Raw genomic sequence first — 26,129 nt, forward strand, 5'->3', positions numbered from 1 at the left:
CTCCAGACCTTTTACCTTCTTAATTGATAATGAAATAACGAGGGAATAGCCCACACCTGTCCATGAAATAGCTTTTGAGTTGATAGTCCCATTACTTTTGGCCCCTTAAAAAGTGGGAAGCACATATAGAAACCGTTGTAATTCCTACACCGTTCACCTGATTTGGATGTAATTACCCTCAAATTAAATCTGAAAGACTGCAGTTAAAGCACATCTTGTTTGTTTCATTTCAAAGCCATTGTGGTGGTGAACAGAGGCCAAAATATGAAAATTCTGTCAATGTCCCAGTATTTATGCACCTGACTGTATGGAATTGGACTAACTAAAGCATTTTGCCGACCCCATCTCCACAATGAAAGCTTATAGAAGACAACCTTCATTTGGCTAGCTCATTAATGCTGCCATACTTTAAATATTCTCTGTGTAGCTGGAAATACTGACCCTCGCTACTTTTAATCTATACATTTCCTAGGAGCTGCCTTGTTGTGGATGGTGTCTTGATTAGGTGCCAAATCAATCCCAAATTATCAGATTCCCTAACAATTTCTGTGTAAATTAAATTTGTGCCCTGTATTTAACAAGCCTTTGACCTATAAGTGAACTATTGCGTGTTGGTATGTCTACAGAGTTAATTATTTGGTTAAAGAAAATTTCCAGTCTATGATCTATTTGAAACCAGACAGATGCCTGGAAATCCCTCAGAAACAAGATAACAGTTTATGGCCCCTGTAGCCAGAGTGTCTATGTGGAACTTAGAAATCCAGGAACCAAGTCTCATTTTATGAGCCATATCCTAACATGGTCTCTACTTCAAAAACCTCTATTAAAGATAAAGATGTCCAATATTCCCTGACATATTGATAATACAAACTGTCTGTGCTGGGGATTATGTGAAAACTTCTAACAGTCCTTTGAAGTATTGATATTGGTATCCCCCAACCTCCTTTACCTGTAGCAACCTGATTCTATAACAAAATAATGTGTGGCTGGTCTAATATACATTTACAGAGAAGTCAGGTATCCAAATAGAGGGGGAATGTGATAGCCCATTTCCAGCATAACATAAAGAGACAAACTGAAATCCATGTACAATCTGGGGAGTCCATGGTACATGGAGGTTGCACCCGAACTCTTGTGAACTCCTCATGTTCCTTCCTCCCTGTCTGCCCCATCTGTGTCACATCTGTTTGTCTGCCCCTCCCTTTTAGAATGTAAGCTCTTATGACCAGGGCTCTCTATCCTCTTGAGCTTCTCCCTACTTTACTTTAATCTACTCCTTACTTTCCACTAGGGCACTTAACACTTTGTTGCTTATGCCCTGCTACTTATGTGGGTGTTATGGTCGCTAATGTAGCTATGTACTGTATATTATACATATATAATCCATGTCCTTGTCTTGCATTGTAATGTATTATACTGTAAGTCACTGGTCACCTATTTGTTCATGCTTTGCGAGGTGCTGCGGAACACTTGTGGCACCATATAAATAAATGTTAATAATAATAATGGCAGATTCATAGATTATGTAAGTGACCTGTTTCTCTTCTTTTCTCCCTTTTATTTGATATACAATTTTTTTTTCTATCTGTTTAAAGCACTACTTTCTCAAATTAAACTTTCTTTTATTTTGCTTGGTCTCTGTTGATTCTTATTGGATCTATAGCCAGTGGTTCGGTAGTACATGCAACATATGTGTGTTACAAGTTATTGTTTAAACAAGATTATTATGTTTTAACTGTAGTTCACAGAGAGAATAGACGGGCTTCCTAGTGGGTCACTCTGGAAACAACCCTTAGTGGTGGCACATGCTTGGAATATTAATAGTGAGTTGGAATTATATTGTGGGAGTGTATTCATTGGTTTATAAGATCAGGTGGTTGTTATTTTGATTAACGCTTTGTTCATCCACATCCTCAAAAATAAAAGAAAAACTATTCTTAATTCGAGGCACTCATAGAATTAGATCTTATTTTAATTTATGTATTATCCAATCATGCTCTGGTGATCAGGAATAAAGGCATTTAGTCCAATAATAAAATATAACTTATTTCATCCTTTAAATAACAAGCAAGTGAAATAGAACACAAAAATATAAAAAAAAAAAAATGAATAAAAATATTTATGTATTGTCTCCAATAAGTTGATGTTGTGTCTTTACTCAACTGTTTTCTAATCTGTATATTAATCTATAATATGTCAGTTGAGTTAAATATATTATTACATGATTATATTAAGTGATCCACTTCTGAAATATGAAATTATATAACCAGTGGATGGTTGGTTTACTATCTATACCCAATAATTATATCAACTGTCGCCCTATTATCAAATAATAACATATAAGGTCCACATTAAACAGAATCTAGGAAAAAATAATTATCAGTGGCCCTAGTTCCACTGTCATTCATTACAGTTTGATACCTGCCTAACCAGTGTGAATTTGGATATCTACTTAGAGTCGCAGTGAAACATTAGAGATCGTCAGTTTGAACAGTGAGCTTTCAATACTGTCATTATCTCATATATATCTAAGAGGTCCCTTAGATGTATACTAACTACTACACTATTGAGGATATATATTTACAATTAGTGATATAACCTATGAAATTGGTCCTATGTTAAATATTCCTCTGGGACTCCATAGTGTTACATGGGGGACTCCCAGTGGAATATATTAGAGCTGTGAGTTAAGCGCAACAATGTCAAATTGAATGATAATTACAGCATGCGTTATATTGTAACATAAGAGTGGTAAGAAGGTGTGTGCATAATAACAAAGCCAGTAGTGATATTATTGCATCTACAGACCCTATAAATCAGTGAGGATATTATTTTAGGATTTAAGGATAGATCACAATTTACTACTGTCCAACAGTGTGCTTTTACAGTTTGATGCCTGCCTCATGTGAGGAAAGCACTATTTGGAATAGATTGTAGAATAGTTGTTATACTGAGTGACATGTTATGACAGTGGAACCAGGGCCCCGATAATTATTTTCTCCTAGATTCTGTTTAATGTGGACCTTATATTTTATTATTAGATAATAGGATGACAGTTGATATGATTATCCAGTGCTTATCTAGTTTTGTATTTCAGAAGTGGATCACTTAATATAATCATGTAATATATTTAACTCAACTGACATAATAATAGATTAATACATAGATCAGAAAACAGTAAAGACACAACATCAATTTATTGGAGACAATACATACATATTTTATTCATATAATTTTTTTTTATAATTCTGTGTTATATTTCGCTTGCTTGTTATTTTAAGGATGAAATAAAAGTAATATTTTATTATTGGGCCATTTGCCTTTATTCCTGATCACCAGATCATGATTGAATAATACATACATTAAAATAAGATATAATTCTGGGACTGCCCCGTATTAGGAATACTTTTTCTCTATTGTTTTTGTATATATAAATTAGGGGTGAGCGGGTTCGGATTTCTGAAATCCGAACCCCCCCGAGCCCCCCTGATCTGAGGCCGATCCGAGTCAGGCTCGACTTTTCCCTCCTGACTCGGATCTGAAATCGAGGCAAAACGTCATCATCCCGCCTTCCGGGTCTCGCAGGTTTTGGATCCTATATAAGGTACCCGCGTCGGCGCCATTTTCTCACTCGGCTGTGGACAGTGAAGAGGGAGGGTGGGAGTTAGGGCTGGCTGGGCTGTGTAGTGTAGTGTAGTGCAGAGTAGTGTTGTGCTGTGCTGCGCTGTGCTGCTGTTGTCCATAGGGGCTGTGTCCACTACTTCAAAGTCCATAGGGGCTGGCTGTGTTGTGCTGTGCTGCTGTTGTCCATAGGGGCTGTGTCCACTACTTCAAAGTCCATAGGGGCTGGCTGGACTGTGTTGTGCAGTCAGTTGTCCATAGGGGCTGTGTCCACTCCAAAGTCCTGTGCAGTGTCCCAGTCCTAAAGGGGTGCTGTAGTGTTGTCCAGGGGGTGCTCTGTCTGTCAGGGGTGCTCCCCCAAGTGCTAAAAAAAATATATTTTTTCTGTGTCTGTGAATTGTGTGCGCAGTAGCCGCACGTGCATCAACAAAGTAGTGCCAAGCGTGTGCCTGTGTCATAAGTAAAGGGCCAGCTGGCTTGACCGTTAAAGGGTGCTGTAACCCCCAAAGTACACTCCAAACCAAATAAAAAAATATTTTCTGTGTTTGTGAATTGTGTGCGCAGTAGCCGCACGTGCATCAACAAAGTAGTGCCAAGCGTGCGCCTGTGTCATAAGTAAAGGGCCAGCTGGCGTGACCTTTAAAGGGTGCTGTAACCCCCAAAGTACACTCCAAACCAAATAAAAAAATATTTTCTGTGTTTGTGAATTGTGTGCACTGTGGCTGCACGTGCATCAACAAAGGAACAGTGCCAAGCGTGCGCCTGTGTCCCATAAGTAAAGAGCAGGCTGGCTCATTTCTTAAAGGGTGGTGTAACCCACAAAGTGCACTACTCTCCAGCAAAAGTAAAAAAATATTTTCTGTGTTTGTGTGCGCCTTAGCCGCACGTATATATCAATATAACATAAATGGAGGACCAAACTTTCTCCGATAAAAATAAAATAGGGAAAGATCAAGAACCACTTCCTCCTAGTGCTGTTGCTGCTGCTGGGAGTTGTTCATCATCCCAGAGAGGAAGTAGGAACACCACTACTTTTACTAAACAATTGACCCTCCAACAGTCCCTAGCGATGAGGATGAAGTACGACAGCAGTCATCCTGAAGCAAAACATATAACTGAGGCCTTGACTGCTATGTTGGTGTTAGACGTGCATCCGGTATCCGCCATTAGTGCAGTGGGATTTAGACAATTGATGGAGGTAGTGTGTCCCCGGTTCCAAATCCCGTCTAGATTCCACCTGCATCCTCAAAGCAGCAGCGACAAGCGTGCGTCTGTCTGTTAAAAGGTGATGTAGCCCTCAAAGTGCGCTCCACAAACAATAAATAAATTCTTCTTTTTTTTTTCTCTTTGTGAATTGTGTGGGCTGTAGCCGCACTTGCATCCTCAAAGCAGCAGCGACAAGCGTGCGTCTGTCTGTTAAAGGGTGGTGTAACCCTCAAAGTGCTCCAAAAAATAAAAAACTATTTTTTTTATGTGTTTGTGACTTGTGTGCGATGTAGCCGCACGTGCATCAACACAGTAGCAGCGCCAAGCGTGCGCCTGTGTCATAAGTCAAGGGCCGGTTTGGACATCTGGTCTGGACTGAAGGACGTGCCAACAATTTCTGACAAGTCTACTGTCACTGCATATGATACTGTCCTCAAAGCAGCAGCGACAAGCGTGCGTCTGTCTGTTAAAGGGTGGTGTAACCCTCGAAGTGCGCTCCACAAACAATAAAAATATTCTTTTTTTTTCTGTCTTTGTGAAATGTGTGGGCTGTAGCCGCACCTGCATCCTTAAAGCAGCAGCGACAAGCGTGCGTCTGTCTGTTAAAGGGTGGTGACACCCTCAAAGTGTGCTCCACAAACAATAAAAATATTCTTCTTTTTTTTTCTGTCTTTGTGAAATGTGTGGGCTGTAGCCGCACTTGCATCCTTAAAGCAGCAGCGACAAGCGTGCGTCTGTCTGTTAAAGGGTGGTGTAACCCTCAAAGTGCGCTCCACAAACAATAAAAAAATTCTTCTTTTTTTTCCTGTCTTTGTGAAATGTGTGGGCTGTAGCCGCACCTGCATCCTTAAAGCAGCAGCGACAAGCGTGCGTCTGTCTGTTAAAGGATTACATCGGTGACAGCATCCAAGTAGGCATGTCAGACAGTCCGTACCTGTACTGGCAGGAAAAAGAAGCAATTTGGAGGTCCCTGTACAAACTGGCTCTATTTTACCTGAGTTGCCCCCCCTCCAGTGTGTACTCCGAAAGAGTGTTTAGTGCAGCCGGGAACCTTGTCAGCGAAAGGCGTAGGTTGCTTCCACAAAATGTGGAGAAGATGATGTTCATAAAATGAATTATCAACTCTTCCAGGGAGACCAGCCTCCAGAACGTACAGAGGGACCTGTGGTTGTGGATTCCAGCGGGGACGAATTAATACTCTGTGAGGATGAGTATGTACACAACACTGAAGAGGGTGAGGATTCGGTGAATGAGGAGGATGAGGACGACATCTTGCTTCCGTAGAGCCAGTTTGTGCAGGGACAGATTAATTGCCAGCTTGTTTTGTGGGGGCCCAAACGAACCAATCAATTCAGCCACAGTCGTGTGGCAGACCCTGGCGCTGAAATGTTTGGTTTGTTAAAGTGTGCATGTCCTGTTTATACAACATAAGGGTGGGTGGGAGGGCCCAAGGACAATTCCATCATGCACCTCTTTTTTTTCTTTGAATTATGTACTGTTTGGAGCCTAGTTTTTCAACCTGCCATCCTGTCTGCCACTGCAGTGTCACTCCTAGATGGACCACGTGTTTGTGCCGGCCACTCGTATCTCTTAGCATAGTCATCCAGCTACCTCGGTGCAACCTTTTGGATATAAAAACACTATTGTGAGGTGTGAGGTGTTCAGAATAGACTGGAAATGAGTGGAAATTAAGGTTATTGAGGTTAATAATAGCATAGGAGCAGAAAAACACAAATTCTGTGATTTTAGCTGTTTTTATGCTTTTTTAAAAAAAAATACAGATCCAAAACACAAAACCCAGAACCCAAAACACGGAAGGGTGGTTTTGGCAAAACCAATCCAGATCCAAAACACGAAGAAAGATCCAGATCCAAAACCAAAACACAAAACACGAAAAGTGGCCGGAGCACACCCCTAATATAAATAGATTCCTGGGTGCACCCCCTCACAGCGAATATTACTTAAAGGTTTATAAGGTATGAGGGAAGGATTATATAGTCATTTTGTATGACCATAATTTTTGTCTGTGTGTTTCATACACATCCTGCAGGCTCAAGTGAGGTTTCACTTGACCACAATAAATGATAGAAGTTTCAGACTGATGTATCTGGCAACCAGTCATAGTAACGGAGTTGTATAGGTGCCTTTTATTCCAACTGACAATGCGACCATAATTATATCATAGATTGTGCTGATTGCAGCTGGACCTGTACCTGTAGACACGACATGCCTTTCACTAGAAGGTCATCTACTGTAAGTAAGGGTAAGCTCAGATAACTACAAAAACTTAACTTAAACTTGTTAAGAGTGCAAGGGAGCTGTGGGCATCTCAAAGAAAGGCTGGGTGAATTAAAAATGCCGATTCAGGTCACAAAGCTGGAGTAATGTCTGATGGGCTTGAAGTAGGAATAAAAACATGACCATTTTAGATTTTAAGGATGGTTATAAAGTCCCTGGTTCTTTGGCTCGTAAAAAACAAACCCTCAGTGACTCCAAACAAAACATTTTTGTTTTGATAAAGCTTTTGGTGTAGACATATATATCAAAGATTTTCCTGTACTATTTCATGTCAAGAATAAATGGTTACAAACCTCGTTTTGTGCATGAAACCTCTGACATTACTGTCATTTTGTTACAAGTCGCGGTCACAACTTGTTTCCCTCCAGCAATATACCTTCATCCGCCAGTGTTTCTCCTGTAGTCATTCCATCGGTTGCTAGGCGATCCGGACGATGCAGGATGTCACGTATGAACCACAACACAGTGTTATTGGATCCTTACCTTATTTGTACACGCTGGTCTTTTGCCCTCTCGCCGAATATAGCATTTCTTTTAAGGTCCCTCAGCTCTGTGTTTGCTAATGTTCTTTATTTAAAGCCAACTCTCATTTACCAGCTTCCACGCTGCTCTGGCTCACTAAGCCGCACTACCGGCTCTCCAGCCACACCATTGGCTCTCAAGCCACACCATTTGCTCGCAAGCTGCATCAGCTCTCAAGCCACACCACCAGCTCTCAGGCCGCATCACCTGGTCACAAGACTTGCATCATCAGTTCTCAAGCCTTCACCACTGGCTCTCAAGCCGCACCGGCTCTCAAAGCCGCATCACCTGCTCACAAGGCTCCACCACCGGCTCTCAAGCCACACCATCAGCACATAAACTGCTTCGGCTCTCAAGCCGTGCCACCGCCTCTCAAGCCGCATCACCTGCTCACAAGGCCGCATCATCGGCTCTCAAGCGGCACCACCGGCTCTCCAGCTGCACACCGGCCCACAAGTGCACGACTGGCTCTTTTGCCACACCATCAACATACCAGTTGCATCCAAATCTCCGGCTGTATTAGTCGCACTATTTCTCATCAAGCACCTACTCTCTCACATGAAACTCTGGACTTCCTAGGTATCTGTGTAAACCACTACTACTCAGAGTTTAAATCCAGATGGCCACCTAATGTGATCAGTTCTAAGGGAACAACGGGTAGTTGTTATTGGCGGAAGACCTCGTTAGCATGAGGTCTAGGGGCTTTGCACAGGGTGGCCTTGGAATCCGTAACACATTTAAGAGCATCTCCAGTCTCTCTAACAGAGCTGTCTTCTATTAACCTTTCCCTGGAGTCTGAGAGAGTTGAGATTTGCTCAAGCTTAGGATTACTGTACTTCAGTGGATAGTCATTGTACATAAGTTGATGCATCCAAAAATTTCCAGCTGTTCACATCTAAAATTTTTGGACCAGCGCTAGTCAATTCAAAGTTGTTTGCTCCCTTATTGCACTGTGTGGAGCATTTCATCTGCATTTACGTGAGTCTGTCCTTGCAAAAATGTTTAAATGATTGCAGCTTTTTAATTCCTACTTAAGGACATCTTACATCTCAGATGGTGTAAATACAGGTATTTGAATAAAAAAGTGATAAGAGGGATGATTTCACACCACAATTGTATGAAGATGTAGTACTGTCCCACTTTTCTTTAGGCATACATGTTTTAGGAGTGCCTTCAATATTTGCACATTTGTTCCATTTTTTTTTCATTGTTTTGTCAACAAGGGCTATCAAATTTTTTGGGGTTAACCTCCTTTAACATTTTACAGGTATTGTCCAAATGTTCCCAAATTTTTTTATCTGTTCTATTATTTTTAATTGCATACGCAGTCCTCATAGCTGTCTTTGGGGGGTTGCTTAATTGCCGATTGTTGCCGTTTTCTTTAGCAATTTTGAGCATTGCCCTTAGTTTGTATGACTGCACATGCTCTGCTTCTTTCCGGCACAAGTACAATGCAACATATTCCAGGGTGTTGGTCTAAATATTTCCGATCAAATAGAATGAAAACCATTACATCTCTAAACTAGTTTTGCATTACAGTGTTTTCCACATTGCGATTTTACTCTGCATCATTTTGATACATTCTGCCAATAATTATTTTACGCAATGCGATGATCTGTGGTAATAGGCAGATTTAAAATTTAATGCAGTAGTCATACATTGGCCCCTAAGTAACAAATGCTTCCTCCATTGTCTTCATCGGCCAGTTTTAGAGTTCAGCATAATGTTCAGACATTTGGGTCTGCTGTGCGTTCTCGGTTCACTAGCAGGATGGTGTGCAAACTCTATTTTTTTACTGACAGTTTTCTTTTTGACCAATTTCAAAACCTATGACCACGGACAGCAACAAAAAGAGAATAAAACCCTACTTTAGGTGAAACAATAAAAGAAAAACATATTCCCAGAAACAAACATAAGAAAGACTTGATTTAGGGCTTAAAATGTGGAGGTATGTGTGGCATTTTAGCTGCGGCTCCAGATCCATTACCCATGACTGCTGAGTGTTAACTCCAAAGCAGGAAGGAAGCAAAGCTACTTTTATATATGGCAAATTTGGAAGACGATCATACATCCTCCTTACATTGTGATGGAATCCTGTGCCATTGGCTGAAAGGTGTTAAAATATTCTTCCCTGGAATGCCAGCCATTAATCCTGGATCCCTCAGGTAACCGTGCATGCCTGCAGAGTCATTACTTGCCCTTCCTGAATTATGGCCAGGACCGTTCTTGCTGGCAAGGGATTTCTGCAGAAAAGCTTCCAGGAATGGAAAAAATGTACCCCAAGCCATGAACTGCTTGCACCCAAAGCTAGGATAAGGAGGCAACTCAGGGGTTCCTGCATTCTTTTAATTACAGCTGTAGTGCAAAACAGGACTGCACTGCAAACTGGTGAAGAGGAAAGGGAGGTGGAGTCCAAGCAGGGAGTGGGGTCACATGGCACTGTACAGTCAGTGCCAGCTGCATGGTACAGATGAGGGGAGGAGCTTCTGTAGACCCAGAGTAATAAGGTCTATCCAGCGGTCAGCCTATAAGGTAAGAGGGACTTAGGGAGGGGCCATTTGCTGTATCTATGTACTGTATGTATGTATGTGTATGAGTGTGTGACTGTATGTATGCGTTTGTGTGACTATGTATGTGTACATGGGTGTGACTGTAAGTACGTGACTATGTATGTATGTGAATGTGTCTACCCCCCAACCCTGCCCTGCTTTTCAAGTTCTGCTTAATTCGTGGACTGCAGTGTTTCCGTGAGGAGAAAAGGTAAGGAGTGGCGTGGGTAGCCCAGCAGCTAAGTAACGATTTATATGCCCCCTACGTGACATTAAATAAGGATGTGATGTGTGACCTTGCACCCTTTACATTTACTCTTCAGCCCCCCTCCCCAAACCTTAATCCAGCACAGCCTGCTCCCAGCTAGATAGGAAAACAAATAACGGAGTAATGGTGGAGAAGAGCTAATATGTAAATGTAAACATTTTTCCTGTCTAGTCTTCAGCAAGTTTGAGGATTAATCCTACAGCCAACTGCAGAAGTATCACAAAGGATGCAGGGCTCATAGGCGAGATAATGTCACTCCATCCTCCCAAGGCCTCAACTCTTTTCTTTTCAAGCATGTGCGAGGGGAAGTGCTTGCTTAGTAAATCTAAAACATCTAAAAATGTAACAAAAATCAAACAAATATATATATTCCCAAAAGGCCATAAATACAAATTATCCATACCTTATTTTGCACATTGTAAATGACATCCTTTTTTTCATGTGATCTGATTGTAGGAGGTCAATGCCAAGCATTAACAGAAAAATAAAATCAGGACACATGTAAACCAGAAAAACAGGCAGTTTTACCTCCTACGAAATATAGATAGGTATTCATTAACTATTGAACTCTACCTGATTCAGACCCGCTCGCTAGATGCGTTCGCTCACACCCAGTGTATGCAAATTCAGCTAAGTGATGGCATGGCAGGCGATCGCACGGCAAGGCATAAACATGCCCACTATGTTTTGGTGTGCGATCGCTTTGTGCACGTCATCTCCATGAAGCGTATGCAACCATCGATACATTGGTCACCATCGGATGCGATCGCAACGCTTGAGGTTGACTATACCCTGCCGCAAGCACTGCGATCACTTCAGCGTGAAATACAACCAGGTGACGTGTACAATGCCGCTGCCTGTTAATTATGCATGCCTCTGAAACGGCGTTAAAACGCTCAGCCATGCCTGCATTCGCATGTCCACTCCCCCGTTCTTTAGCAGCCAGTCCCTGTCACCACCCACAAACGGCTTCTCCTGTCACTCACTCTGCTGGGCAATCTATGCACAATGAGCGATCGCTTCCCGATCTTTAGTACTGGTTTGCGCACGCGCACTGTGATGCATGCGCAGATTGCGACAATCGGCCAGCTACGAGCGAACGCATCCTAGCGAGCGGGTCTGAATCAGGTCCTCTGTTCCAAGCTTAATGAAAATGAACACTCTCTTGAGAAAAAAATATAATGACTTATTCATAACCAACAATGGACACACTCAGTTCTCAGAATCTTGGGCAGCAGCAATCACCAAATCAATCAATAAAATAAACGAGTCATAAATAGTGTACGAGCCATAAACTATGTAAGAAATCTCGTATTTACTGAGCCAGCCAAATTCCATACTAATCATGGTTGACCTGTTAAAAAATGTCAGTAACATAGCATTATGACAGAATGCAGCAAACAAAATTTAAGCTATATATTAAATACCATGACCCCATTAAAGATCATTTTGTCAGTTATGAAAGGAAACGTATTAAAGAAAAAATAGGCTTTGTGCCACAATTGTTTTAAAGAGCAGAGCAGAACACCTTTAGACAGCTTATTATAGTTTTCAATCACTTTGTGTAAAGAGAATATCTGTAGGGACAGTGCATAAATACTGCACTTGTAGTAACATCAAATGTTTTCATCTATAATGTATAAGCACTAGATATTGCTGAAATTAGAAGTCAAACGTTATGTGAGCATTGTTGCTAGGAGGCTGTCATCGCTCACATCATTGCTGTCTTTATGAAAAGGATGCAGCAGCCGGCGGTCAGAATACTGGCACCGGAATCCCGACCGCTGACATCCCGACGGTAAGTATTAGGGTTAGGGTAAGGCACTATGGGAGAGGAACGAAAGTCTAAATAGATTGACAATACGTTCCAGTATTTCAGCTAGCCTAATACCAGCTTTCTGCTACATACATTTAAAAGCATCTAGCCTGGCAGCCTTGTGCTTGATAGAAGAGGCAATCTGTACTGGATATGAGATATGTGCATTATATTACAATAATATACACAACTTTAAATCATCATTAAAAAATCACAGCATTTGCTGTGTATCACACATAGGGGCCTTTTTATCAACCATTTATCAACCATTTTTTCCCTAAAAATCATGCCAAAACGGAAGTTACACATGATTTAAGTGTCGTGCTATTTAAGAAGAACCTAACATAGAATCTAACATAGGATCTATTAGAGACATCTCCTACATTAGGCAAACTACTGCCGTAGACTGCAGTTACCATTAGTGGCGGCGCCTACCCTCTTGAATGAGGGGGGCGGCCGCTGCTAAAAACGGGAGGGAGGGGGCAATTACTCACCCTGGTCACATGCTCCTCCTGGCCAGGTCCCGGCGCCTGCACAATCGATCTGTCAGGCGGCGGGACCGGTGCATGCGCACTAGCGGTGGGAAGCCGAGCATACGCATACCACCGGCATCCAAAGGGCTGCATCGTTTGCAGCCCCTAGGAGCCGGTTAGGGCTGGCGGAAAGGCAGAGTAGTGGCTTCCTCCTGGAAGTCGCTCTCTGCTAATAGCAGCCCGGACTGGCAGTCCCAGGGGGAGGAGACAACTCCCACTGGGGCTGCCTGTTGTGCATGTGACTGGCAGGTAGCGCTTCCAATAGGAAGCCACCTCCAGTCACAAAGTGTAGCCAGTGCAGTCGTTACACCACTGAGGTGGTGGATTTTACTGGACTCGCAGCCCCTAGGTAAAATCCGCCACTGGTTACTATTATTCTTAATGGGGATTATGGTTTTGCTAATTTACCAATCTCTGGCGCTTGTCCTGATCGCTAACAGGTATCTTCAGATGGCGTTACTAAGCTCTTTAGAGTGTGACAAGGGATCTCCTAAGATCCCTTTTACTCTTTTTGTGTGCATGTGCAGAAGAGAAAATCATTCCTTATTGCATATTCCTTCTCTATTGTAGTACACTTACAGTATTGTAAAAACTATTTCATATTACAATCCTAAACATGAGAATTTTACCCACAAGCTAAACTGTTGACAGTGGCGGGCTGGGCCGGGGGGCAGGGTGCCATGTGCCCCCGGGCCGCAGCATCATGCGGGCCGCGGGCCGGGGCAGTCTGTGTCACTGTGACACAGACTGCACCGCGTGTGTAGCGCTGACCGGACAGAGTTCGGTCAGCGCTACACACAGGGCCGCCATCAGGAGGGGACTGCCGGGACTGGAGTCCCGGGCCCGGACACTCGGGGGGCCCGCCCGTCCGCTGCAGTCCAAGCCCAGGAAAGTCCTCCTGCTCTCCACCCTAACAGCTGCGGCCAGACACTCTGGGGGGCCTGCTGCTAAGCCCTGCTGCTGCACAAGCCATGGCAGCAGTCGGACACTTTGGGGACCCTGCCCGTGGCGCTCCTAGTACTGCCGGCAGCTCTCCCACGCCATACATCCATCACTATTATTAACTGTGTCAGAGCAGGAACTGCCGCTGCGCCGCCGAGTTATATGGATTGCTCGGCAGCGCAGCGGCAGTTCCTGCTGTGACACAGTTCCTACCTGAAGGACTGCTGGGAGCTCGACGCTGACCTTGTGACGTCACGTCGCGCTCCCTGCTGAAGAGAGGAGCCGCCAGCCGGTTAGGACTAGACTACAGAGCGTAGATGGACCTGTGACGTCACACCCACATGACCCAGCCTGAAAGGGGGAGGGGCGGGGATGGTAACAGGGGACCGAAAGTGTCCCCTCGCGGGCTCGCCCCGCTGCGCTCGCCACAATTATTTATTCCCCCTCTATGCCCTAGTGGATGGTAACGCAGGAGCGGTCCAGCCTCCTGCAGCGGTCACATGGTGGATACGTCACAGAGGTCCTTTCTCCAACTTGGAAATAGCAGCAACCGCCGCCGGCCGTGTGGGACTGAGACTCGGACTAGCTAATGGAGGATCATGTAAAAGGTAAGAGAAGGGACATAGGCTGGGAAGACAAGGAGGTGGAAAGGGGGCAGGAGGCTGGAAAAACAGGGGTGGAAAGGGGGCAGAAGGCTGGAAAGGGGACCGAAGGCTGGACAAACGGGGGTGGAAAGGAGGCTGAAGGCTGGAAAGGGGGCAGAAGGCTGGAAAACGGGGGTGTAAAGGGGGCAGAAGGCTGGAAAGGGGACAGAAGGCTGGAAAAAAGGGGGTGGAAAGGGGGCAGAAGGATGGAAAAACGGTGGTGGATAGGAGGCCGGAGGCTGGAAAAACGGGAATGGAAAGGGGGCAGAAGGCTGGAAAAATGGGGGTGGAAAAGGGGCAAAAGGCTGGGAAAACGGGGGTGGAAAGGGGGCAGAAGGCTGGAAAGGGGACAGAAGGCTGGACAAAAGGGGGTGGAAAGGGGGCAGAAGGCTGGAAAGGGGGCAGAAGGCTGGAAAAATGGGGGTGGAAAGGGGGCAGAAGGCTGGAAATACGAGGGTGGAAAGGGGGCAGGAGGCTTGAAAGACAAGGGGGTGGCAGGCTGGAAAGACAAGGGGGTAGGTGGCTTGAAAGACGGGGAGGAAAGTGGGCAGAAAGCTGGAATGGCGCAGGGACCTGGAGATGACACAGGGCAGAGAGGCTTGAATGACATAGGGATCTGGAGGGGAGACAGGACAGAAATATGGAATGTTGCAGGGATCTGGAGGTGACATAGGGAGCAGGAGGCTGGAGATTACATGGGGAATGTAGCTGGAAAGACAAGGGGATAGATAGGACATGGAGCAGGAGGCTGGAGTGACACATGTGCAGCAGGCCGGAGGAGACACAGGTGGCGAGTCTGGTTGAACCTTTGTTGTATGATAATGACATTAGTTATATTCCTACACAAACAGGCATTTTCCGGACAATGGGATTTCCTACATGAATAGTGAATACCGATTGAAGACACCATCTGCCCAGGGAGGATCAATTTCTTCAGAGGTTCCCCCATCAGGTAAGGTCAGGTGGATTTTTTATTTCATATGCACATGCTGTGCCTGTGCCAAATATATTAGAATTGCACATAGTACATGTGCCGGATTTTGGAATTGCAGAGAGAGAGAGAGTCCAATGAGCTGCAAAACAAAAGATGTGGAAAAGCAGTTCTACAGATTACATGTTTTGTTGTGCAGATCATTGCTCTGTTGTCTCTGCAATTCCAAAACCCCAGCACATGTACCATGTGCAATTCTATTTGGCTCAGGTACTATGCAAACAGTCCAGTCACAGTGATCCCCCTTCTCATCCTGTCCAGTGCACCCCCATTCAGCCCAGTGTCCCCCACCATCTCACTGACTCCCCCATCCCAGTGTCTACCCCCTTCCCTGCCCAACCAGCCCACTGCCTCCATCTAACTGCCCCTCAGCAAGAACCCCAGCCAGTCTAGTCAGTGTCCCGCCATCATCCAGCCCAGTGTACACCTTCTCCAGCCTAGTGTTTCCCCTTCCCACCACCATCTCACTGCCCTCTTTCCATCCAGCCCAGTGCCCCCCTATATCTCACCCACTGCCTCTCCCCATTATTCTCTACCTGTCACCCACTGCCTTTCACCCTATACCTGGCATCACCCACTGCCTTTCCTTTTCTCCCTCTACCTGGCGTCACCCATTGCCTCTCCCTGTCATCCACTGCCTGTCACCCTATCCCCGGCGTCACCCACTACCTCTCCCTGACACTATACCTGGCGTGACCCACTGCCTTTCCCTTTGACCTTGTCCCTGGCATCACCCACTGCCTCTCTCTGTCATTTTCTCCCTGGCATCACCAACTGCCTATCCCCTTCACCCTCTCCCTCTCCTGTCACCCACTACCTCTCCATCTCACACTATATCTACCAGTCACCTATCTCTCCTGCCAGCCACTGCCTCTCCCAGAGGAACCGCAGCATGTGAGGACTAGGGAGCAGCTAGAACTTAATAAGAAGAAGAGTGTGGTAACTTAGTTAAGTGTCTGGGGATGTGGGGAGGGGGGGGGCCCTGCCTATTTTGTTAGTCCTGGGCCCCATAATTTCTGATGGCAGCCCTGGCTACACAAGTGCCAAACACACAGCCGCCGGCTCCAGCAGCTGTGTGTTTGTTTTGATCAGCAGCCAATGAGAGTCTGTCAAACTCTCATTAGCTGCTGCTGCGCCCACTGTAGGAGCCGCTCCATCTTCCGGCTCCCGCAGTGGACAATAGGAGAGGAGTCATGACGTCATATGACATCTCTCTCGTAATGCAGAGCGGCCCGGCCCGGGAAGGACAGACGGAGAAGCGGATGGTGACAGCGGGAGCGGGGATTCAGGTAAGTGTTTTTTTTTTTTACTACGTGTGTCTACTGGGGGGGAGGCTGGCACTACAAGGGGGGAGACCACTACTGGGGGCACCACAAGGGGGGAACCACTACTGGAGGCACTGCAAGGGGGGGACTACTACAAATGGGGGCAATACAAGGGGGGGACTACTACTACTGGGGGCACTACAAGGGGGGGACTACTGGGGGCACTACAAGAGGGAGGGACTACTACTGGGAGCACTACAAAAGGGAGACCACTACTGGGGGTACTACAAGGGGGAGATCACTACAGGGGGAGGCACTACAAGGGGGGACCACTACTGGGGATTATAACTGGGGGCACTTCAAGGGGGGGGGCTACAACTGGGGGGACTACTACTGGGGGCACTACAAGGGGAGGGACTACTACTACAAGAGGGGGACTACTACTACTATGGGCACTACAAGGGGAGGGGACAACTACTAGGGGCACTGCATAGGGGGGAGGGGACTACTACTAGGGGTACTGCATCGAGGGACCACTGCTGGGGGCTCTATAAAAAGGGCAATACTAGGGGTACTGCATAGGGGGGAGATTTCAACTGGGGCCACTATTTAAGGGGCACTGCATAAGGGTTACCACTATTGGGGGTACTGCATGGGGTGTGGACTGCTACTGGGGGCACTATATAAGGAGCACTGCATAGGGGGTACCACTACTGGGGGCACTATATAAGGGGCTTACTAATGGGGGCACAAGGGTCACTGCACAGGGGGGACCACTACTGGGGGCACTGTATAAGGGGCACTGCATAGGGGGGATCACTACTGGGGGCACTACTGGAGGCCTGCATAAGGGGATCCTCTCCTGGGGCACAGGGGGGCACTGCATATGGGCACCACGATGGGGCTGTCCCTAATCTTTATTTTTACTTTACATTAATCCCATATGGCCAGCCTCCTCCCTGGAACACTTGAGGGGGGGGGGCGCCGTAGCACGCACGTTCTTCGGGCACCCTGGCTACACGCTACTCCTCTGCCAGGGCCGCCCGCATGCATTTGCCCCCCAGGCTAAAAGTTGCCAGCCAGCCCCTGATTGTTGACCAGTGTCTGAGCTTTCTTAAGACAACAGGTAACTTGGGCAACTTTAAGCTTTAGTGCATAGATTCATGACAAATGCATCAGTAGAGTTAGGATTCCATATAACAATATTTCCCAACATTATGTACATACAGTACAGTATATACTGTATAGTACAACAGTATAATAAAATGTATTGTCCCTGTAAGTGCCATATAGTGTAGTAAAACTGTGGTGTGGCCATATGGATACCTTGCAATTTCTAAGTCGTCAATCTCAGTGGCCCAATAACCAGCAAAAAACATAGTTGTACAACACTGTAGTATTATGTTGATCATTCTGAAATGATTTAAACGTTAGGAACATAAGGTTCAGACATTTGTATATAACTTGTAAATATCCAATTATGACACATACAGATGTGTTCTCTTACACCTAGTGTCAATATAGCACAAGGCTATGTAGCACTTCAAGAGCTGTAGCTTACCCTTGTTTTCTTTAAATTTTGTGTTTCATTTGCATCACCAATGAAGCAAAACAACACTCAGAGCGTACTACAGATGCCGGGCTGTGATGGTAACTGCACAGGAATTCGTTTTAAACACTTATAGAGTCGATTAAGCACAACGGAACTTGGCGTAAGAAAAAACTGCTGCATCGTATACAGAATGAGACTTATACGCAAACAGATGTACAAATGCCACACATCAAATGATCAGTTTAATCTAGCAAAGCAGTTTTGTCACTTCCAGTTGTTATATTTCTGTGAATAAAACGCACACTCAGAGCAAAAATTATGCTCGGTGTTCCCGGGACCAGGCACTCCGTGCAACTGAAGCCACAGTGTAGGAGGACACATCTGTACATGGGTGAGTGCGAGTGACTTTAGCAATGAATCTTGAACTGAAGTGGGCTACTTTTGTCAATGGGATTCTTTAATCCTTACCTATGATGTTATATTGCATTCTTAATATTATCTTCCCAAACAGTTCTGTTCCCTCATTATTCTATCCAAGTTCAATTAACTCATAATACACTTTATTCCCATCCTGTTCCCACATTATTATATCTTCTTAATTTACTGTACCTCTCTATATGTTTACTATCCCATTGCTGGGTCTCTGAACCTTAATTGGCAAAACCAGGAGACACATAAAAGATACAACTGCCTATAGTGTAAATATGTAAATGGTCATCTGTTCAATTAGCATGCACAATTTTAAATGAAACGCTAAATATAAAAAGTTACTGAGGGGCATATCTATCATTGGCCAATAACCCCCTGGCCAGTAAATGTCAGGTTTTATCTCTAATTAACAAGTACTGCATCTAACGTTGGAAAAAAACAGAGCAAAATGAATGAAAACAATATTTATTATTCAAAAGAGGAGACTCCACTCTATCAGACAAGAGTGCCACCACAAGCGGGGCACATCTATGGAAAGTGTAATATTTCCATAACATAGGGTAATATAGTCTGTGATAACCAGAAAATAGCTACTAGGGGCCTACATCAGGGTTGGGATCCCGGCGCTTGGGATTCCATTGATCAGAATCCCAACGCCGGCATCCTGATAGGGTTGGGATACTGACACCTGTCGGTAAGTACCCTAACCTTACCCCTAAGTGCTTAACCCTCCCCCTAACCCCACTACTCACCCTCGGATGCTGGCTCCGGGATTCTGACTGGTGTCGGTATACCGGCGCTGGCATTCTGTGCACCAGCATCCTGACAGTCGTAATTTAAACTACATCCCCCACATCATTCAAAAGCCACTTTTAAACTAGAAATTAACCTTCTGCAATATAATTTTCCCAAGTAGATTTTTTGCCAGTGGAAGATAAATGGCGGACGAAGTGATATGTTGCGGGCAATGTGTTATCGCAGCTGCAGTGAAAGACGAGTATAGTGTAAGTATTGCCCACTATTCTCAGAATCAAAACTGGATACTATACAGAAACATTAGGGTTGTTGAGGCTGTTCTACTTCTCAATGCGACGCCTTACCTCCTCTTTTCTGTCAGCTAAACTCTCATAAGCATGCAGAGACGATCACAGTTTTGAAGGTGAGGATTTCTAAATGAATATCAATATATACTAATCCATCAGAAGCACAAAGCCACTGAAGAGGGACGGGGGCATCAAAGAGGTCAATAATGCCATTTCTCAGCAAGTATTGCATTAAAGTGATCAAAGTGGCTGAAGTGCATGTTTGACTCATTGTTCATTGGATTAATTTTCTATGTTGAATGCATGAGTGAATTTCTGATATGAATCCCTAAACAAATAATCTCCTATACAACCTGATTGCCTTTCAAGATGTATGTATACTCATGCCAGTCTGCCATTGTGCTCAAATATGAATACTGTCACTGGAAATGTGAGACATTAGCACTACGGATTGTGTAATGGTTAGCATTGCTGTCTCACAGCAATGAGATCATAAGTTCAATTCCCAATCATGGCCCATCTGTGTTGAGTTTGTATGTTCACCCTGTGTCTGCACGGATTTCCTACGGCTGCTCCCGTTTCCTCCCACACTTTAAAAACATGCTGGTAGGTTAACAGACTTATAAAAAAATGAACCCTCATCTAATGTGAATGATGCTCTATAAAGTGCTGAAGAATTTAGGTGCACTTTATAAATAACGGTTAATAAATATAAACAGCAATATACAGATTAGAATACAGAAGAGGTTGAGACTACCACTGGCTATAGATGTTGCTCATCCATGGGAACCCAACCCATTCCATTATATTTGTTAGTTATCACTTAATTTTAATTAGAAACAAGAACTTTATTCCCAAGTGTAATCATATATAAAGCACGCTTCATACTACATATTTTGCAAAACAAAACAAAAACAGCAATACCATCTTCCAAACCCCGCAATCTCTTATTAAAGTCATACTGGTATCAGTGAGTTTGAATGTGGACATTCAAGGCTACGGTACAGTCTGCAGTCCTGGATTACTACTCCAAAAGAGCATGCATTTATTTTCATTATTCCCTTTTCCTGACTTATCTACTGCCTTCCAATAGCCTGTATTAATCCCCCCTTGATTGCCCCTCCTAATTTTGCCAAGGAAACACCCTGGACACCGTGCTATACACCCAAGCCAGCATACTAATCAAATGCTTCATTTGTGCTCTGCATCTGCGCACTACACCTGGGGAGATATAGGGGTCTATTTACTAAGCTGTGTTAGGAGCTAAAGTGAACTGTAATAAGGTACCAGCCAATCAGCTCCTAACTGCCATGTCACAGGCTGTGTTTGAAAAATGGCAGTTAGAAGTTGATTGGCTGGTACCTTATCACCGTTCGCTTTATCTCCTAACACAGTTTAGTAAATTGACCTCATAGAGTGTTGTTCAGTATACTATTAGCACACAGTGCAAGCCACCTTTTGTCCGTTCCTTGAGTCAGGGAGATTAAATAGCATGTACTTAAATAAAAGATGACTTGCTCAAGCCCTTTCCATAGGCCGGTCTTCACTAGCATCTTAAGGAGTGTAGTAGACACACTTATTGCTAGGGATACAATGGTAAACTCCTGGGGCTCTCCCAACTTTCACCTTGTACCTTCTCTCTCTTTGCAACATATCAATATCTTATCCCTACCTGTGACTTTTATAAATTTGCCAGTCAATCATGCAGTACCAGCACTCACCTCATGACCAACACCCACTACCCCTTATATAATCTAAAGCTTTCCTCACTCAGTAAGACATAACAGTGGTGATACTTGGTACAGTATTTAGCGATGATCCCAGCTAAGGAGAAGATGCTGACAGTCAATAATTGGGACATTTTTCAGAATACATTTATCAAATGTATCAACCATTGTGAAGTGTTGGTTAGACTTATTCAAGGCTATACCACACACCAGATAAACGTATTCAGTTGTACTGGAGGGACTGAGGTGAAGTTGAGAATATATGTTTTCTGGAGCTATGCTGTGGTACAACCACTATGGACAGAAATCTTTGCATTGATAAGATTGTGTTACTAAAAAAGGCGATCCCCTTTACCTGAAATAGCACTTCTACACCACTATACCTACAGTATATTATGGGTCTGGACTCAGCAGCGAAACTGTGCAGAGAGGAAAACTTGCAATGGGCAGCGTGGTCTCTCCAGCCCACCGAAGAGACATCACAAGTTCCTTCTCTGGCAATGCTTCTCTCATAATGCATAGATTGAATAGTTTTGAATAGCATCAGTGGTGTAATTATTATATTGAGCACCTGATCCGGTCATGTTCTATCCCTGACCCCAATTTATAATCTTTTTGGGAATTTTTTCTTCCTTGGGTTAATAACTGTACCTGTACTCTTATCTACTCCGCATGTGTGTACGTATGATTATTATCATTTTCTAAAACCTGTGACTGTTCTCTTTTCCCTAGTTGGTATTGTTCTGAATCTTTTATTATTTTCTATATTTTTGAGGTTATATCAAAAATCATACCTCTAGCTGTCAAACAAGTATGAAAAGAATTAACGTTGCTCAGAAAGAGTAAGTTTCCAAGTTACCCACCTGAAGAAATATAAATATTGATAAAAATGACATTAGTTTTAAACTAAAAAATTTGTTAACTTGAAATTGCTTACTGATATACGTGTCCAGGAATAAGTTTTCATTTCATCATCATACCACTAAAAAAATAAGATGACACTCATTATCATTCATTTATAAATACCAAAATATGCAGAAGATTGAGCCATTATGTTAAAGTAATGAGTGATGAGAAGGTGGATTTATTATATCATGGCAGCAGCAATATTAATGAGATCCTCTCATGCAGCAAGTGCACTAACTGTTGTCCAGACATGCCACATACTGTATTCCTAATGGTGCATACACACGATCAGATTTTTCCTTCAGATATGAACGATAACGATTTAAAAATCGTTCAGTCGTTCATATCTGAAGGAAAATCGTTCATATCTGACATGCCTGAACGATGGACGATCAACGATGCGCGTTCCCGTTTGTCAGATAACGATATCTGACATCTGATGGGTTTGCAGTCAGACTTGGACGATTCCATTCATTTTAATGCAGTCAAAAATCGTTCAATCGTTCAAATCGTTCAAAACTTTGGTCAAATCGTCCAAATCGTTCAAATCGTTTAATCGTTCAGTCGTTCATCTGACAAATCTGACAAGTCTGACAAATCTGACCGTGTGTACGCTCCATTAGAAACACAAAATGCAGTTTGTAATGAAGTGGATTACAGCAGTGCTGTGACATTTCAGTCAGGACTCCATAATGTAAAATGACAGGATGGCTAACACTGTGTATGTAGCCCTCCGAATCACAATAACACTGAATGGTCTTTGGAATAATATAGGGAAATACAGGCTTAGGTCCTATTTAATCTGCACCAACAGACTACAACAAATGAATCTAATATAGGCCAAGCTATGAACAAGACCACTGTTATTGTACAACAAGAGTAAGTTGTACAACTTGAAAAATACATGAAATATGTAGGTCTATTATAGGCTGATCTACAGGTAGTGGACAAATAAAATGGAAACACCTGGGTAAGTGAGAGACATCAACGTATTGAAAGCAAGGGTTTACACATAGGAGTGGTCATGTTAGGTAAGTGAATAACATGTTAGATAAGCATGGACAGGGGTACACATTCTAGATTGCCCTTATTATTTATAAGCATGGCTGGAAGAAGAAAGTCTGTAATTTAAAAAAGGAAGCAATTGGAATCAGTGGGTGGTAGCACGCATTTCATAATCACTACATCTGTGTAATAGTTTGAAAACATAGAGATCTTTGGGGGGATTCCACACTGGAATACTCTGTCTGCGTTTGATCAATTGTATATGTGTAACCTACTACAGACAAATTGGTATTTATGAAATATTTATCATATTCCCATGCGATCACATGACGTCAGTCAAAAATGGACCTTATTACTGGTAAGTCTGTGGTGCTCCCCAGAGTCAGTTAATAATACATAAACTCTTTAGAAAAGAAAGAAAAAAGGACTCTTTTCGGGGGCACACTTGTAGGTTTACAAAGGATTGGCTAATTAAATTAAAATGCAATAGTTTGAAAAGTAAGGCAAAACAGGTGAGTAGGCATATCTATGGACTGCAAATATGTCATCAAAAACCATGCAATGAGAGCTTACAGAGCAGCATATAGTTAGATTGCAGTGTATATACTACCCTTCACATCTGGCAATGCAAGCTTGAGAGTACAGTGGTACAAAAAGCATTGGCAGTGCCCTAGCATTGCACCAGTGGGGGAAGGTGATGTCGTCAGAAGTATCACCACTCATCATGTTCTCAACAAATGATGAGTATGTGTGTAGAGCAACCTAATGAACTCTGCAGCACTAAGAGCTGGTTTCCAACAGTGATCTGGTGGTAGCTTAATGTAGTAGGGCACGTGTTCCTGGCATGAACTGGGTGCACAGTTATTCCCTTAGAATCCACGGTTAATACTAATTGCTACTAAATGGCATGGAGTGAGAATATTCCTGGAAGACAAGGCTGCTACTGTATATACACAGAGCATGAGTGTGGTGACCCAGGGGCCTTCTCAGTCCTCATACCTAAACCAAATTGAGCACTTATGGGACACTGCCACCACAACCAACCAGGAATCATTTGTGTGACTTTCTTGTGCAAAATATCCCTCCTGTACCTTTCTAGATATTGTTAGACTCAATGCCGATAAGCACACTGGCTGCACTTGGTGGCCCAATGTATTTCCTTTTTTGTCCAATACCTGTATGTGATACTCAGATTTATACAGGGACTAAAGCTGCAAACTTCCATTTCACATTATTCTTCATCATGGTTTCGCACAGAAGCAATAAGAAATCAGTACTCCCTGAACAGTGTTAGTTCAATTTATTGTAAATAATGTATGAAGATTGGAAAGCAATGACTTTTCACTGCTCCTATGTACAAACCTGTAGGGAACAATAATGTAAAATGGATTACAAAATAATTGTTTAATGCAGGCGTTGTCACTAGTGGTTCTGTAGCTGTTTGAGTCAAATGTCACCGTTTTCCATCAACATTCAAAAGAATCATATAGCCTATCCCTGATTCAATGCAAAGTGGATGTATAAAGCCAGGGCAGTATGCAGTTATGTTCTGATCACACAAGTGAATACATCAACATGCTATGGCCAAGTCATTTTCATCCCCACTAATATTTAGAGTACAGTTTCCCTTTAAAGCATTTTGGTAGCTTGCATCCATGGCTAAAATGATGGCGAATGACTTATGATTAAGCTTAGTTACCTGCAGAGCAAGCGGCTTCCATCTCATATTTTTCAGTAAGGCTGGTGCTGAGGTAAGCATGCTCTGAGGTCGCTTTTTCAAAGTTAAGATAACACCACTCGGGTCCTCTCGTAGTGCATTCACCAAATTTTTCAACTGCCACCCCACCTGGTAACCAGCAAAATTATTAAAATATAATTGAGGCACAGTATTCAGAACGTAATGATCCCCAGTTACATTAAAGGGGAAATAAGTAGACAACATGGATGAATTTGGCAACCCAAACTAGCAACAGAAAACACTTAAATAAGATCATTCTAAGTTGACTTCTAACAGCAACCAAAGCCCTAAATACAACTACATTTTGTCAACCATCATCAAAGGTATTAAACGCTTCAAGGGATCATTGCAGATGCCTGGAATTGCTCCTACATAATTTCCATGTAACATTGTGGACAACAAATACAATGTCACTACTATTTTTGTACAGTAATAAAGAGACCTCCAGTTTTATTATTAAATATCATATGGCTGGATTTCAATTTACGATATTATTTTGTGCTCTTTTTTTAATGTTGTAAACAAGTAGGCATAAAGGTGCATACACATGTAATGATTTTGTAACCAACGATTTTCTATTAGATTTTCCCTTGAAAAAGTGAACGATTTTTTGAAGTGTAATTAACGATTTTTACAACGATGAACGATAAATGTTCCTTCCCTTAATGATGATCGTTACGTTGGACAGTCTGAAATGGACGGTGAACTACAAACTACAAACGGGAGCGCGCATGAACGATTATCGTTCATCGTTATAACTCAGAAACTGAACGATTTTTTGAACGATTACGAAGTCATTAACGACAAATCGTTCCAAAAATCGTTACATCTGAATGCACCTTAACTCACAATGTACTGTCAGATTTTAGTCTTAGACTTGTCAATCAAAAACTCTAAGATGCTTCGTAAGAATATCTTTATTGTTCATTGAAGTCTGTATTACTGCCCACACAAGGGGATCTGGTCATTCAACCTCATTGGGTAGTCATAAATATGGTGGGCTAAGCTACGCAGTTTAGCATGAGGCCCAACAACTGTATCATGTGGGAGGGTAGCAGTGCACTCAATGATAAC

At 43.3% G+C, this 26,129-nt stretch overlaps 1 protein-coding gene across 4 annotated transcripts in view; it reads right to left on the bottom strand.

Moving 5' to 3' along the window:
- The window catches only part of CNKSR2 (connector enhancer of kinase suppressor of Ras 2), a 431,743-nt gene that overhangs the window by 204,584 nt on the left and 201,030 nt on the right, over positions 1–26,129 (bottom strand). For 3 of the 4 annotated variants that reach the window (XM_088451600.1, XM_088451599.1, XM_088451604.1), the window contains exons 10-11: positions 25,017–25,163; positions 22,344–22,388 (exon numbers count right to left, since the gene is read on the bottom strand). The exons of the other annotated variant lie outside the window; for it this stretch is intronic. In XM_088451600.1, coding sequence (XP_088307726.1) covers positions 22,344–22,388; positions 25,017–25,163 — 192 coding nt within the window. The remainder of the gene's footprint in view (positions 1–22,343; positions 22,389–25,016; positions 25,164–26,129) is intronic. 4 annotated transcript variants of the gene reach the window in all.

The sequence above is a fragment of the Taudactylus pleione genome, unplaced genomic scaffold (genome assembly GCF_031769625.1).
Source record: "Taudactylus pleione unplaced genomic scaffold, aTauple2 ptg000026l, whole genome shotgun sequence".
Lineage (NCBI taxonomy): Eukaryota > Metazoa > Chordata > Amphibia > Anura > Myobatrachidae > Taudactylus > Taudactylus pleione.